Raw genomic sequence first — 17,071 nt, 5'->3', positions numbered from 1 at the left:
GTCGACGCGGCGCACAGCCCGAAAGGCAGGCGCGCGCGCGCGCATCCTGCCCTCGCTCAGTTTTTTCCTGCTCCTTTTCTCCCGACTGCGTTATATGCATGGCTGGCAAGGGTGACTGCGGGGCTGCCAAACAAACAGAAAACGCGTGTCCTCTCTCTTTCTCCGCTGGCCACATCACGAGAGGGCCGTCGCGCCGGCGACGTCGAGAGAGGCCTGTTTGTTATCTCGGCGGATCGGAGGATTTCGGAAGTGCACGCAGCATCTTTCGAGAGCCTCGTAATTGGCCGAGCGAAGCGAGAGGTGAGTGCTCACTGGGCACGCTATTCGCGGCCCTTTTACGCCCAGCTGTGAAAATAGATTTTCCAAAAGGAAGAGAAAAAGGTGTATGCCGATCGGTCATCCATTATTGGCCGTGGAATGTCGGGATTGATTGTTCATGTGTGGCGGCATCACGGCTGAGGAACCCCGACGGCGCGCGCGTAAGCTGAAAATTGGGATGATCCGGAATGACGTTTTCCGTTTGAATGTCTGGCGCCACTCGAAAAGCAACGTGCTCGAGTTCGGACTGGCAGAAGCTCGAATTAAAGCATCGACGCGTAAAGAAACGAGCACTCGTCGGGATCGCGGTAATACCTGGTATGCGAGATTCGATGGAGGTCAGCCGAAACAATTGCACCCTCAACGCAACGGATAGTCAAAAGAAAGCGTTGGCGCCATCCTCGAGGGGCGCTCGATGATCGAAAGGCTTGGACGCCCGTGGCACCGGCTAATCGGGAGATCAATGAGGGGCCGAGGTGGCAAGGACCGAGCGCACGTGGGATAGGATTTCATCAGCGCGAAAAATCAGCGAAGCGAACGCGTGTACAAGCCGGACGACGTACATCGGTTGGCAGCGTCGCTCCGCCTCTCTACCAATGAGCGCGCAGTGGGATGGATCTCCGCTGTTGAACCAATAACGCGTACGCAGTTCCTCGCCGCCGCAGTCCTTCCCCAGTTTTGACTTCACCTACTGAGACGTCGCTGAAGAGTCAGTTGTCTGCAAAGATTCCCGCGCGTACAAGTCGTCCTCGCGTTGCTTCGTAATTTATCAGCGCACGTCTCTACGAACTGATCGAGGATCAGCACTTGAATTTTTTTTTTGTTATTCACGGGTGTCCATGTGCGAGCGCCGCACTAACATAAAACTTCGATGGAGAATAACCTAATAGGCCCTTTGGAAATGCAGAGCTACTTGCATAACTTTTTTTATCACCAATATCGAATGAATTTTCATTATCAGCAACAAGGTAAGTGCATTGGCAGTATTCCTCGGTGCCCATTATGTTATATTATTTTTGCGATCTGTCCTTTGAATCTCCATTGTTGACGTTCCGCTCACTGGGTTTTATTTGACACTTCATCCATGCGACTTCGGTTGTCGAGCGTTCATTTGGCTCGCACGAGTCCCATCTGGTTACGCGGCAAAACCAATAACGTCCAGGAGAAACGAGAATTCAGCCAATTGTCGGCAGCATAGCCACGGCTCGTTCGCGAAACTCGTAAAGCCAAGCCGCAATCTCACCCACGTGTATTCATCTCCGTCGTTTCCGCAATTCCCTGTCTCTTTCGAAAATTAGAGGAAGCCGCAGTTGATTACACAATCTCATCATCACCTCGTCACCAATAGGCGACTTCTCGTTTGCGCGCCCGCGACAGATTGGACCACCGGAAAAGGAAAAAAAGACCGCTACACTATAATAGCAAAACCCCTTATTAGAGGCGGACCCTTCTCTCTCTCTCTCTCTCTCTCTCTCTCTCTCTCTCTCTCTCTCTCTGCCTTCTTTTTTTAATGTCGCGCGCGCCGTGGCAGTTTATCTCCTTCGCGTGCGCCGCTTTACAGCTGTAAATTGCTCCTCAAGTCTGTAATGACTCCTTTCTGTGCAACGTTCATTGTAGGGTTGTCATAGAAGCCGAGGGAAGATTTTTTTGGGCTCTAGGTACAGTTGGAATTTTTTGTTATTTTTCGTCTTACGGATTGTCTCTTCATGACATTATTTCTTATGCTTCATCATATTGTCAACAGTGAAAAAAAAATAAATAGGTTGATGTACAGACAAAATTAGATTTTAACGCGTATGTACGTAACTCGATGCCAATACGAGTTTGATTTTATAAAAGCGGACCGCCGACATTTGTGCGCGCGCAGCTGATAAACACGAGAGACGATATATGCATACAGGTAGGTAACGAAAAATTAGCCGACGATCGAAGCCCCATACGAGAAAGTCAATTAACATTCGGCGCCTCTACGGCGGCGGCCTCATCGAAAGAACCAGCCGACTTGGAAATTAAGAACAAGAACGTCTGATTTTTATCGGGACGACCTGTCCTCGAGTAAGAGAGATTCTTCTTTTTTGAAAAAAAAAAAAAAAAACTTCAAAGGATACCACATAGCACCTTTCCTTTCTCTTGAGAAAGACGGCGCACGCGAGGAGTGACGACAAAAATTCGGTAGGTCGCTTTTCACAAGATCCGATCTGCGATAACAAGCCGCCTTGATTTGACACGCTCATGGGATATTTCCTTATTAAAGAACGAACACAGGCAGGTTATAATCGCCGAGACAGGTTCGACCTTAAATCAATTGCTTGGATTTTTTTTGTCAGATTTATTATCGTGAGAATAATATCACATCTGCGATTTTCAGATAAATGTGCGAAAGAGAAATTATATTGGTAATTCATATTTTCCCCTATTATAGTCGTCAAGCGTGCTTTCGCACGCTCGTCTTTCATTTGTACTAATATTTAGTTTCGTAATTGGTAAAGAAAAAATTAAAATTATATTTGTAAATTGAATTGTAATTTTAAATCTAATAACGTAACAAATTTTTAGATGTTTAGCTATAGTTAATGGGAAGTGCACTAAGTTCGTTTCTTTTTCGTTTTATAAATAAAACGCCTCACAAAATTTCCTTTCTTTTTGAACATATTTATCTACGAATTTTATTCTTTTTCTGATTTCTATGAATTGTCTTATTTTTCATTTATTCAATCAATCGTTAGTAACTCGAGCCATTTATTAGCACCGATTTGCTACTTTTACTACCAATACAGTTAATCAGATTACGAATATATTAGCTTCACTTTCAATCCTATCTCTTTTTTACAAAAGGAAAACCAATCAATAGCTAATTAAATATCCAAGTAGTTAATGGGGAAGGTTAATTATCTAATGGCTTGCTTAAACGAAACATAGTAGACACTTGAAATAATTTTAATTACTAAAATTTATCGTTTAGTACGAGATGCCATTGCCATTTCTTGTAAAATTGCCTTAAAAAAGTATAACATACGTGATGTTTCACACAGGAGTTCTAAATTAAGCAGTATTGTTAAACTTGGTAAGAATAAAAGGGAAAAATGATCAGAGACTTGCATTGTTTATAAGTTTCAATGTTACGAATGTCCGGCTGTTGATATAGGGCAGACAACAAGTAAACTCAAACATAGAATTAAGGAACATGAAAATACTCCAATGGACAGATTACTACCAATACCAAAACATCTTATTGATAATCCGACACACCGTTTTGAATTTAACAATGTTCGAATTTTAGACAAAAAGATAAGTAAGAATAAAAGATTAATTTCCGAAATGAAATTTACTAATACATACAGTAATAATATTAAGAGACAAAAGACACTCAATATCTTAGTAAACAATATAATAGTATTTTTAAACTTCTTAACAAGATTTATTGTTATTAGTTATCTAATACCATATTATTTTGTAAGCTATTGCTCCATGAAATATTTTCGTATCCTTAATTTATTGAAAATGGGCTTTGCTAATAATTCCATATATTAATATAATTATTTTTGTATTCTGCTCGTTTTTCTCATTGTTTCTCAATTTGACTTATGTCGTGTAGCTTCTCGCTCGTATTTTGTATTGCGTCTTCTGATTACTATTTATTATATGACTAATAACTTAACTATATTGTTCATTTTATTTAACAAAATTTATACTAAATTTTATTGTTGACTTATTGTAATCGATAATGTAATCTTGAAAAATTCTTCAGTTGCATTGGTATGTGTTTTCTGTTATTGGATTTGATACTATTCTTATTATGAAATTGTCGTCATGTTTGTACAACCGATTGATTTTATTTTTTGAATACAGGATCTGAAACTTTGTCACAAATAACTTACAGTGAAATAGTTTTTGTTTGTAGTATTGAGCGTCACTCTCGTGTTTCTCTGCTTTATAATTTGGCAACATTGCTATTTACGTTTACGCCGAAAACAAGGAGATATTGATTCGTGCCGCGTGCTTTGAAACCGAACATCTGTTCTCTAGCAGTAACGACTGAAATTTCTAAACGGCAAAGCAAATTTTGGTAAAAATCTTAACGAGCTATAATTTTTCGGCTCTCTTTGCGGTTTCCGGAAGCCTCCAATGCTTTACGTTTTTTCTGAGAGTCTTGTTTGCTTTGCGCTATACGCGGGTGTGTCATTTTCGTGTCGGTCCGAGATCAGTAAAGAGACAGAAGCCGCACTTTTACCAAAAAAAAAAATTATATATTTCATTTCTTTCTTTCTCACGGTGATCCGAGGACACTTTTTCATCTCGGCAAACTTGCCCGTTGATTTTACGAGTTTTTGAGAAAAAATAGCCACAACCAAATTTTCTTCTCTACGCTACTTCCGTACCTCCTTGATGCTCTGTTCTAATATCTAATTTGTCTTACGCATCATAAAGAACGACCCCCACAATTTTAACTCCCTTCATTCTTTCTCTATACCTTTTCTTGTGAAACCTATAATGATACGGAAGGCGATGTTTGCCGAAAAACTCCTTCTTTTCTACTCGTGAGGCTTGTCAAGCATTAAAGAAGTTTATAGTCTTTATTTCTTCTTTACGAAATTCATAAGCTCGTACTAGAAAAAAATGAATCTATGTTTCCTATTTAGTTGAGTGCACGAGCATTGGCATTCAATTTAATCTCTAGGTATTTTACAGAACATTCCTCGCGTTTTTCCACATACCCATGAAACAAGGCATCCAATTAACGAAAAAGAAAGAACGAAGCAGCGAGAGAGAGAGAGTGGACGAGGTAAGTGAAAAGACCACCAACGACAGAACCGAAGGGGGAACTCCTTGGAGGCTACGAATTCTATACCTGTACGAAAAAAATGCGCAACGTAACCGCGCCATTATAGACAACTTTAATCATCCGCGACACAGATGTACACACGCGCACTCGGAAGCCATTGGTTGTTCTTAAATCAACATCTTGTGTGTATAATTGAAATAAAAAAAATAAAAGAGAAAAAAAAGAACGACAAGGTCATCGCGTAAAGAGAAAAAAAGAAGATGAAAGGACTGCGCCGCGGCCATGTGTGCGTTCGACCGACAATCAGTTATCTACTTGCAAGCGGATGATCCGAGAGCGAGCCGCCGGGTAGGCGCACGAGCATTGGCAATTACGCTTGCATGCGTCTTTTTCTCCTTTGGCCGCTCGCTCGCGTCTATACTAATCCCGCGCCATCGACACCCGCGGAAGTCCGCCAAAGTGGCGAGAGGCTCCAAAGTGTGTCGCCGCTGCTGAGGATTACTCCATTTTCGACGCGCTTTGTACTCCGAATGTAAAGGGCCTCCCCATAGAGAGGAGTCTAGGCTGCTTCCGCTATTTCTCCTTTTTTTTTACCGAACAGTGGTGGAAACTGCTGTCGCGACAACAGATTTTTCTCGAGTGCGGTCTTCCTCTGGAACATCTCCAGCTTTAGGTTCGATCGCATGTAACTTTTCACACTTGTGTTTGTCTGGCGCCGGCTCGGTCGAAGTGATTGGGTTCGTAGAGTGGAGGACTAATTAGATACAGTTGTCGGGTGTGCTTGCGCGGCGGGGTGCGATTTAGATGCGTGGGATGACATTGGACAGATCGCCGTCGAGGTGAACTAACGCACTGTAATTGCTTGTAACGGATACCCTGTAAAAAAGTAAAATTTCGACGATTGATAATATTCGTCTGTTGCAGACGGCGGCATTTGGTCAGTGCTGAACAATACATATGGTCCAAAACTACCGGACAGTGTTGAGGTATACTTGGACAACAAAGATCTTTGGGATCAGTTTCACGCCGAGACGACCGAAATGATCATTACCAAAACAGGAAGGTAAGACGGCATTTTCATATTTTCCTTTGCTAGCTGATGAAAAGTGTATTAAACAGATGCTCTCCGAGAAGAGATTGGAAGAGAAAAATAACAAGACGCTGGCGTCTCGTTAAGGGTCGTTTCCGACCAGTAGAGGTTCATAATTATTGCGAGCGATACCCTCGTTCTCTCCTTCCATTGTCGAGAAATAAAGCTTCCTAAGTAGGTAGCCTCTTCTCTTCCCCTTTTGACTACGATACCTTTGGAAAGCAGGTACGATGGATCGTGCTCTTTTCACACCTGCTCGTGACAATGAGGAAGTGTTACGCGCGGTCTCCGTTATCTCATTATTTCTCATTTTTCTACGCCACTACGCCATTCTGGCGCGCATAAATAATTTCAAAGCAGTCAAACAAACGTTGCCTTCCCAATATATAAAACATGCGCGCGCGCGTAATAAGCCATAAATCGCTGGGTAATCCTCTCCAATCAGGCACAATCACTCGTGACCCCGCTCGAATTTATTATTTCTCTCTCTCTCTTTCATAAATCATCGGGGGAAAAAAAGAAACGAGAGAACCAAAACGTAGACTGTGAGGAGAGAGAGAGAGAGAGAGAGAGAGAATTCCTCGCCACAGCGGCGTCGCCAGTGAAATTAAAAAATCCAAGCGAGAGCAGGAGTATGGTAGCCCAGCCGCCGACGGCGGCGGCTCGCGCGTCCCACGCGCTTAGGGGGGCCTTACATGTCGGCGACGGTCAGGCGGGCGGCAGCGGAGCCCTTTGTCTCTCGACGCGAGCGCCGCTAATATCTACGACAAGCCGCGCGCAGCCGCGGACGCCGGAGCCCCGCGACTCTCTCTCTCTCGCCACCGATTAACGGCCCCGGCAATCGTTCGCGCGACACTCGTCGATCTCGGCCGACCCACGGTGAATGGACGGACGACGTGTTTTCCCGACAAGGACTCCCGCCCCGATCCCGCGCCGATGGATCGCGCGCGAACGGCACAGCTTTTTCACCTGTTGGCCGCGCGCCGCGGGCTCATACTCGAATGCGCGCGCATGGCGCGGCGTCGATGAAAGGCAATGTCTCTGGCATCGACCAAGGATCGAGATGAAAAAAACGTGAGAACATCGGTGACGACGACACGCATTCAATTTACATATTCGGCCGCTCTTCCGAAGGCGTCAAACTGTATCCAGTATATATATATATATAATTTCTCGGGCGGCCATCCGCACGCGATGTCCCGCTGCGACGAGAGCTGCTCGGATGCGACGAGTTTTATCGAGGCGGGCGCGCGCGTGCGTCGACGTGTAAGCGACGATCGACGAGGCAGAAGTACCCGTTGCCTTATCTCTTAGCACGCCCACCGATCGAGATCGCTTCGGCGAAAACCGAGAGGCGTCCTTCCAGTTTGGCGCGCGCCCCGTCGATTAGATAGACGTACGCGGAATCGCGCGCGAAAATAGCGCGAGGATAGGACGCGAGCGGACGTAAGTGCAGTGACTCGCTTTGGCCCGCGGCCCGGCGTGGCCTTCTGGCTTGGCTGCGGCTCGCCGCGGAGGCCCCCGGCAGCGGCGGGTTCACACCTTCGGCGAAGCTGCGCGCCACGTGCTGCGAAACGAGCGCGCCGGAGCCAGCATCTGCGAGGCGACGAGCGGCGGCGAAGACAATGCCGATTCACAAGGGAGCTTTGGCAAAAAGGCCGCGCCGCTGGGCGCTCTTGTTCGCGCGCACGTGCCGAGCATGTGTGGCGCGGTTTCTCTCTCTCTCGCTCTCTTCGTCTCGCGAGCCTTTCCGTCTTTTCGCCTGGAAAATTTTCGCTTTATTGTCGGCTACTTCCTGGCGACCTCTCCGTTTTTTTTTTTGCCGTTGTTTGCTCTACGGCGCACGTGTTTCCTCTGGCCAGCGCTTCCGTCGGATCGAGCCGCGCTATCGAGCGCATCTTGGACGAGCGATCGAGAGAAAAACGGAGCTCCCGTCCCAAGTGGCTAATCTCGACGAGTGCTGCGTGCTCCGTCTCGTCGCGCCGGCGTTGCTTCTACACGTGTTCTCGTCGGCGCAGCACGGTAGCACGCGCATCTTTCCGTCTCATCTCTCGCCTCGCAGCTTCGCGGCTTGAAAGGAAAGCGACGCTTGCTTTCTTTTGGCTTGTCGCGTTGCGATCTCGACTCGGACCGGTTGGTCCGTCGAAATGTCGAGTGGACGAAAACGTTGGCCGGGAAAGAGCGGCGATCGCGTATGTCCCCGGTATCCCCGGTAGCGCCTAGGCGAGCGACCAGAGCGAGAGATCTGGAAGGGCGCCTGGCGATGCGCAGCCGTATAGGTGTAGATTCTCTCGAGCGTCGAGAAGTCGCAGAAGACTCTGGAGCCTTTCTCCCACTCTGCGCGGAGAGAGCTGGCGCCAAGCGCAGACCCCTTGCTACGCGCTCACTAATCTTTTCCCCCGCGAGCCCCGTACGACGACTACGACCGCCTGCCGCGGGTCCAATATGCTTACCTATGCTGCTGCTTGCGGCACTCGCTGCGGGGCCCTTTGTCGCAGATGGATCCGCTCTCTTGTATATATACAACGTCTCTCATCTCCGAGTGCCGGTCTTTATTACGGCTGCTTTACATTTTTTTACTTTGCTTCCCTAAAACTTTCCCTTTATTTCTTTTCAAGTGGGCTCTGCCGCCACGATGCGTGTGAAATGTTCAAGCTCTTACGGGTCAGGTGCGAGGGTATGTTGTTTCAAGTATTCCGTGATACTTTTTAAAGTAGATTTTTACTTTTCCCACGTAGAGAGAGGTATCAACGTCTGTAAAAGTATATATACGAAGGTGACATCCGATGAAAAGTTACCAAAACTACGTTGGCTCCGATTCAAAATTAGCGCAATGGACGATGAATCGATTCGTAACGATTATTTATCTCTTCGAGGGAAAAAACGTTTTATCGTGGCGACTCTTCTCCAGCTAAAGCCAAAAGCAAACACTCTCAGAGCTTAAAACAAAGGAACCAGCGCAGCAGCCACAGCTACCTGCGAGTCACGAGTGTGTCCTCTCTCTCTTTCTCTGTCTCTGTCTAGCGAAGGGACATGTGCACAGGACGCAGAAAGAGAACGAGGACCGCACTTGATCCCAAAAAGACAAAAGGACCGCGTGGTTGCTTTTGAAAAATCTGCGCGCGAGCAAAGCTCACGGGAACACGTGTTATAGGAGCAGCCACGAGCAAACACAATTAGGATCTACCTACCGGGGAAAGCCGGTGACACGCATGGGAAGGGCAAAGAAATCGCAGCATACGATTGACTCCTGGGACTTGACTCGGCGGATTACTGTCGATAAAGATCAAAGGCTTGGATCGCGTGGACTTGCTCTGGAGAGGCGATTTGCGGGGACGGCCCTTCTCCCGTCCACTCGACTTTTCTCGCTTGGTCATTGTTGAGTTTGCCGAAGCCGCGAGCACTGCTTGTGTGTCTTTTCTCTCGAGTTTTCTTTTTTTACCTTGTAACGACGGTGGACAAACGTTGGCAAACGTTGGGACAGTAGTTTCGATGTTTGCGAGTCCGTTCATTAGTGGCTTCTTCTTTTTCCCCGGGGTAGTTTTCCGTATTAATTTGGCCATGACTACGACCATAAATGTCGAACCGAAACGCTTGTGGCTTCTTCCGAAACTGCTCACCCGAAGAGGCTCTGACTGTGCGCTCGCGGTGTTATGACTCGCGCGCATCCGACAATCCTCTTTCGTGCTGATAAAAATCGGAAAATCAGCGACAAACGACTTTTAAATGAACATCGATAGGTCGGAAGGTAACCGTAAACCCAGGTGGCTAATCCCAGCTTGCTTAGCCCAAATCCGCCGAGCGAGAATGACTACTTTTCCGCGATGTCAATCGCGCTCTAAAACCCGGTAATTGCCGACCTCTTGACTTTCGCGTCTTTCGGCCAAGTCACGCGGGCCCTCCCATTCCGTTTTCTCGCCGCGCTAATGCGTTCCCAGTTCGCCACGGCCGGCGTTGACCGCTCCGCGTCACATTTAATAAACACCGCGCTCTGGCAGCGCGTGCCCGGCCCCGACTCCGTGGTCCGCTCCGCTGGGCCGCGGATTTGCGCCGGGAGAGCGCGCCGGAAATTCCAGACGGACGGCGAGAATCGGAGCCGAAGCCGGCGGTCGGCGCCGGGGCAGCACTTTTAATTGCCGCGGCGCTCGTTTGTCATGCGCCGGGCCGTGATGTTGCGCGCGGGGCGCAGTCTGACTCATCGGCGAGGCATCGCTCGCAGGTGACTAAGCCGCTGCGTCGGCGCGACCCGGGGAATGCACTTTTGGGCAGATTACGCAGGCTGCGCCCCGTCCGCATTCCTCTGGGCGTCGGGAGCCGACCGTTGTCGGGAGATGAAGGCGCCGGCCCGCCCACGCTCGCTCGCTCTGATCGGCACGTCGAATGTTGCAGGCGCATGTTCCCCTCGGTGCAGGTGCGAGTGGCGGGCCTGGATCGGCGCTCGCGCTACTGCGTGCTCATGGAGTTGGCCCAGGCGTCCTCGCGCCGTCACAAATACGTCGGCGTAGGCGGAGACGCGAACGGCCGCCCCGGCCAGCGCAGGGGCTGGACGATCGCGGGGCCCGCGGAGCAGCAGCCGCCGATCGAGAGGCGCCTCTACATCCATCCGGACAGCCCTGCCAGTGGCGCCCACTGGATGCTGCATCCGCTCAACTTCAATAAACTCAAGCTCACCAACAACGTCCTCGACGCCAACAATAACGTGAGTATGGCATTGTGTGAATTTTCGGCTAGGACGCGTGCTACCCTAAATTGCTTCTCTTTCTTCTTTCTGACGGGCTTAATTATCGTTGGGCGTTCATCGTTCTTTCTTCTCCCCTCCCCCCTCTCACTCTCTTGTAAGTCGGTGTCAGGTGTTTGCTTGGACTGCACGATTTTTTATACAGGTGGGCAGGGCAGTAGCCTCTATCCTTTCAGGCACCTGTTTTTTTTCAAATTGAAAAATGATTTGGCCCGAAGTAGTCTTCTTCGTTCCGAAATACAAGAAATTGAGTCACGATAAGAACGACTCGCATTCGAGCCGTAAATTTTCCAACGAGCGCGCATTGCTACCAAGAACGTGCAGTCGCACAGGTGCCGATAAAGATACCCCCGGAAGTAGCGCGGCGTTGGTTTATCTGGGCTGGAGTGTACTGTAGCGAGCGATGTGTTTGGACAGCTTTCGCGCGCCTTGTGCCAGTATGCCAGCAGCTGTTCGCGTGTGATGTTGAGTTAGAAGAGCCCTCTTGTTTGCTATGTGGGCGGTCACGCGTTCGGCTTTTCAGCGAAAGGACGACACCGACCCACCCTCGTGTTAGAAGCTTCTTCTGAAATGTATCCTCGCGTGAACGTCGCTGTCCAATGTTTTCTCTCTCTCTCTCTCTCTCTCTCTCTCTCTCTCTCTCTCTCTCTCGATAACTCAAGGATACTCGCTACGATCTACGGTCGAGGAATCGGTCTTTCAAATTTGATTAGATAAAGATGTGCTTGATTGATAGGCGAGGGTAACGACAATAGATGACAACTGATATCGGTCTTGGGTCTTCGCTAAAAATAGCCAAAAATTGCCGAAAATTGCCGCGTAAGCAGCGCGCTACTTGCGCCGTCTCTTTATTAAAGGCATAACGTGAAAAAGAAAGGACAGCAAAATTTCAAAGGGCAACCTTCGCATCGCATTACACATTTCAAAGTAAGCTCGGGACGAGCAAAAAAAGGGACGAGCACGCCAGTCATGAAAGGCTCGGCACTGTTGCAAGCGAACGCGGCGCTTGAATTCCCGACAAATTGAATTAAAACGCCGGCGCGTTAAAAGTCATCCATCAAACGCGTCGTCTGTTCACTGTCGCTCGAGCAGCAGCAGCAGCAGCAGCAGCAAAAACTATTATCACCTTGTATGGCTCAGCGGCAGCAGCAGTTGGTCGCCAGTCTAATTCGCCGGGGGTTGGGGAGGGTCGAGCTTCCGCGAACGGGAGTTTTCGGAGGAGAGCCGCTTGGCTGTCGCCGCCTTTGACCGATTCCGCAAACCAATTATGATTTTAATAAAATTCCTCGCGCGAGACTGGCGCACGCGCTGCTTCCTCCCGGTCCTCCCCCTACTTCTCGTCACGTGTGCGCTGTGGGTGCGTTTGAAGAAAAATACGCTGCCGACTTGACTTCTTTCGATGATCGCTCGAAATCTTTGTTTATTTGGGATTACACCCATTTGATCTTCATCTCGGTGACGGTAGCTTATTTAATTTCATGCTTGTATAATTTTTGTTTGATGACTATAGATCCTGCTAACGTCCATGCATAAATACAACCCACGCATCTGGATCATCCGTTGCGACAATTTGGCAAATCTACGCAGGGACATTTACGAGAGCCCCTCGAAAAGTTACCTATTTAAAGAAACGGAATTCATCGCAGTGACGGCTTACCAGGTAAACACCCATCGACATTACCGTGATCGAGCGTCTGGCATGCATCGACATGGTTCACTGAGCCTTCTATTTGTTTCCAGAACGAGAACATAACGAAGCTGAAGATCGATAACAATCCGTTCGCCAAAGGATTTCGCGAGACGGGCCAGTCGGCGTGCAAGCGCAAGAGGCGCCTGCAGAACGACGACCCGAGTAACATGTCGGAAGGCGAAGAGGAAGGCAATGTATCGTCCGACTCGGACTCGACCGAGTCGGCGGCACCCAAGAGAGCGAGAAGCAGCGAGACCGATGCCGAGAGCAATTGCAGTGTGAGCAGCTCGGATAGGGATGCGGTCACGTCGCCGGACCTGCAGAGGGAAAATACACGGCCGAGGTTGCACAGACCTTGGTGCGACAACGAAAACGAGGCTACTGTTGTGTCGGACAGTTTGAGATGCGACAAGGCGATTGAGCAGCAGCAAGCGCAGCTCAATTTTCTGAACGAAGCGCACTCAGCACAGTATCATCTCATGGCGTTCGAGTTGGCTAAGATGCGACAGACTCCATAGGATTATGCCTACGTTGCGCAGCACTTGGACTCGAAGAGATAGATTATGGCTTTTTTTGTCATTTTATTGAACATAGATATGAGCGATTACTATTCGTTATTGCATGATAATTTATCGGACTTTTTTTCTTTATAAATTGACATTTTGCTGGAAATAAGATTTGTCTTTTGTATGATACACCTCACACGTATTAATGAAATGAGAAGCACACGTACGTTGGCTAGTTCGAACGTCGAGGTGAACGAGGAATTAATTTAAAATTAATTTCGTAAGTCCTGCCTTCGAGTTGTGTCGAAATCATTAGAAATATTGTCTTTCGGTCATATGAAGTAAACTTATGTCCAGCGTCTTTTATTAATTGTAGATAGTTTACTAAGTTATATCGTTTTAGATTTATATATTGTTATCAAGTTCAACCGAAACATTCAACGAAGCGTTAAATTTTTTGATATTTGTGGTTATGAAATTTATGGAATTTCATATAACTTTGTTTATTATTCTTGTCATTAAATTCCTAATTGTATTTAACTGTCATCATAACAATAAGCAGATGTACGTGCCTTTCTAGTTTTTACAGTTTTATACATATTCGTCGAAGACGATTTGTTAAAGCATAAGGAATAAGAATTAAGTATCGTTACATTTCTATGTGACAACGTATTAATTGTAAATAAAGATGTGCGAGTGATACGAGGAAAAATAAATGAGTGTCTCAGTTAAAATGTACAAAACTTTAGCTACGTAATCATTCGAATTTTAATAAGTTACCTCTTGGCGTTCATTGAAACATGTTGGATTATAATAAACAATGTGTTCTGTGAAATTTGTCTGTAAATTCATAGTAATTTGACCCCTTAACCCTTAAATGGCATGGCGGAGCTGATTTGGACCTAGGGCACCGTGACAACGAGCACTAGAGCACACCTCTGCAGCCGGTGTGTTTCAAAGTCTCGGTGATAGCGCGACTATTGCTTTGCACTACTGCGCACCGGAAAGAGTCGAGAGGAGAAGAAAGTGACGCTGGAGGGACAGCGATCTCGATCGCAAGAAGCGCCGGGGAAAGTTCCGCGAGCAGTGGCGCCTCGACAAATCGACACGAGTATAACATCCGCAAGTGATAATACTGATCGGCGCGAGATCGGAGGGGAGCGAGCTCCGAGTGTCTCGCGCGTCGAAGGGAAAGAGAGCACGGCGGCGTCAGCCCGCGGGCGCTCTCACAAGCAGCACCGATCGTCGCCGCGGCCCTCGTTGAACTCGGGGCAGTAGGGCGGCTGGCGGTGCGCGAGGCAGAAGGAGCCGCGCGAGCCGGCGGGCGTGTGCTGGCCCATCAGCAGCAGCTCGCCGGAGCGCGGCGCAACGCGCGGCCCGGACGGGCAGCGCCGGGAGCACGGCTCGGCCACGAGCCCGCGGCCGCCGTCGACGCTCTGCGCCATGAAGCACACGGCCCACACGTGGCTGCACAGCTGCTCGTTGTCGCTGTCCTCGCAGAACGGCTGTGACTTGCCGCCGTTCACGCAGAAGTCCACGTGGCCGCCCTTGCCGAGCTCGCCTGCAACAGCAGCAGCGGAGGTTCGCTCGGGCGCGACAGCTGCGATCGAGCCGGCCGCACGGTCGTCACTCACCGTAATAGCCGGCGTTCGTGTGTATGACCTCGACGAAGTCGGCGTCGCCGCTGTCCAGCCGGTTGACCAGCCCCGGCCGGATGAGCGGCCTCGCCGGGTCCAGCGCGACGATGCGGCTCATGCGGAACAGCAGGTAATTGGCCATGATGCCGCAGACGTGCGCGCCGAGCGAGTGGCCCACGCAGCTCGTGCGGCCTATCGCCAAGCCGTGGTTCCGCAGCGCCGTCAGCGAGCCCGCCAGGCAGCGCGCCACGGGCCTCATGTTCGACACCGCCGCCGGGTAGCACGGCGCCGCGCACAGCGCGCCCCAGTCCACCAGGAACACGTTGTAGCTGCCGTTGCGCAGGTAGGCGTCGCGCAGCACCGACATGGGCAGCGCGTGCTCGCCACCTGCGGCACAGCCGGTCGTTGGAGCGCGCCCGCTCGCCGATCTCCTCGGCGCAGCAGAGCGGCTCGCGCGAGGACCAACTCACCCGCGTAGCCGTGCACGAGGATGACGTTCTCCTTGGCGGGCTCGTAGTCCTGCCTAAGCCAGTCGGCCACGTGATTCGGGTCCAGCTTCCTCTTGGGATTCCCGGGCGTGTACAGGTAGAGGTGCACGTCGGGATCGGGACAGGAGTCGCGATCGTTGCCGCGCCTCCACGTGCACTCGTCCTTGTTGTAGTCGGCTGCTGCTCCGCTGTCGATCGCGTCCTGGATGGGCCCCCGAGCTTCCAGACCCGCTGCCACGGTGACCAGCAGTAACGCCAACCGCGATGCCTGTCGGAATGCATTTTTCCCATTGTTTTCTCTCTGCTTGCGCACGTCAATTGAGCGTGCGCGCGCGTTTCGTGCAAATTGCTCGCGCGCACTCGCTTTTTCCGCCAGATTCTTTCCTCCTTCTTTTTCTTTGACTAATTTTAAATGAATGATTAGCAATGGTGTGTCGTCGAAACGATTCGTTTCGTTCGGAGAATGGACGTCTTATGAAAGAACTTGGGTAGAATGGATTACTATTTTTGTTTTTATGACTCCAACAGAGCATTGCGGTCGAGAGAAAGCGAATCGTTATTGCTAACAAGTGATAGTGGTAACTCGTGGATCTTTAACAGCCACTCAACGGAGTCACTTGACAACGATTTTTTAACGGGTTAACGCTAGAAGTTAAATTTCGATTCGCATCAGACAAATTGGTTATCTATTCGGAGTAAATACGCTTGTCGTACGAAAAATTGCAGCAATGAGAAAAAGAAAAAGCCGCTTGGCAAGACGGTCAATCGTGACTCACCCTTGGAAGAGCCATAGCAACTCCGGCCGGTACAGCAGGCGCTCGCGGAAAAGCCGATGCCGCAGCGAGGGCGCAGATAGCGAAAGAAAAAGAGGACGGCGCGCGCGCGCGACTCGTTCGACGTTTCGGCGACTAATGACCGCCTGACTTTGCTCGAGCGCGATCTTCAGCCACGGCAAGTCTCTTCTCCCTCTGCGCGCGGTGATCCTTCCCTTTCGTCACGCGCGCGCTTTACCGTTCGCCGCCCGGGTACCGTTCGCCTTCTGTGTATGTATGTGCTTGGAGTACGCGCGAGTCGCAGCTTGAATTTGGAACTCCCGCTGACCGACGAGCGCGACCGGCCGGCGTTTCGCAACCACCGCGCTTATTATATATTTTTTGTTTTTTTTTTTTTCGTGTTTGCTTAGGAAGGAAACGAGTAACCGTGATGGGACTCTAACGTCGTTGAGAAATCGCCGTTTAGATTGCGCGCAACAAGGACGTCCATGAGCTCGGCGGTTGTGGATAGTTGGCTGCTTTCTTCGTTTTCGACGTACGACAGGATGGCAATTTTGTGCCAGCTGACGCGACGTATCGGAGAAATGGTCAATCGTCTGCCAAGATAAGTAATTAACGGTGATTGCGCTCCCGCGAGCGCGAACGTCCCTGACAATTGTCGCCGTGCGCTTTATTTAAATATTGCAAAACCATTCATCTTCGCTCTGAGTGTACCTCATCAGACTTTTTTCATAAAACAATTATTGTGTGCCGAGGTCAATGACTGGGTTAGTAAAGTAGTAATGCCGCTTCTCTATTTATGGCATAGACAACCGAGTGGAATATTAATTAATTTGCTCGCGTCGCTATTTATGCGGATGGGCGTTCGCGAGCTCGATTACAATTTTTTCCTCTTCTTATTATGTTCATCCGTCCGATTTTTTTTTCTCTTAGTGAGCTAAGCGCGTATCGCAATGACTAATTGTCATTGAAACTGAGGCGTAGGTATACAATTTCTTTACTTCGATATTTAATTTTTTTTTCAGGTTATCCAAGTTTTCATTTTTTC

General features: G+C 49.2%; 2 protein-coding genes across 2 annotated transcripts; one reads left to right on the top strand and one right to left on the bottom strand.

Annotated features, from left to right (window-relative positions):
* Positions 1–999: 999 nt before the first annotated feature.
* LOC131671113 (T-box transcription factor TBX3-like) lies at positions 1,000–13,960 on the top strand. The gene is made up of 5 exons (XM_058947312.1): positions 1,000–1,286; positions 6,026–6,164; positions 10,581–10,890; positions 12,440–12,589; positions 12,670–13,960. Exons 1-5 carry the CDS (start codon positions 1,190–1,192, stop codon positions 13,135–13,137), a joined length of 1,164 nt encoding a protein of 387 aa, XP_058803295.1. The 5' UTR covers positions 1,000–1,189; the 3' UTR covers positions 13,138–13,960.
* Positions 13,961–14,351: 391 nt separating this feature from the next.
* On the bottom strand, positions 14,352–16,041 carry LOC131671127 (phospholipase A1 member A). Its single transcript, XM_058947329.1, has 4 exons — positions 16,027–16,041; positions 15,233–15,518; positions 14,760–15,149; positions 14,352–14,686 (listed from the first exon to the last, which is right to left on the bottom strand). The coding sequence occupies exons 1-4, from the start codon at positions 16,039–16,041 to the stop codon at positions 14,352–14,354; spliced, it is 1,026 nt and encodes a 341-aa protein (XP_058803312.1).
* Positions 16,042–17,071: the final 1,030 nt, after the last annotated feature.

This window comes from Phymastichus coffea, unplaced genomic scaffold, assembly GCF_024137745.1.
Source record: "Phymastichus coffea isolate CEN01 unplaced genomic scaffold, Cenicafe_Pcof_1.1 PCOF00119, whole genome shotgun sequence".
NCBI lineage: Eukaryota > Metazoa > Arthropoda > Insecta > Hymenoptera > Eulophidae > Phymastichus > Phymastichus coffea.
Note: the sequence above shows the minus strand (reverse complement) of the source record. Positions and strands in the feature narration are given on the sequence as shown.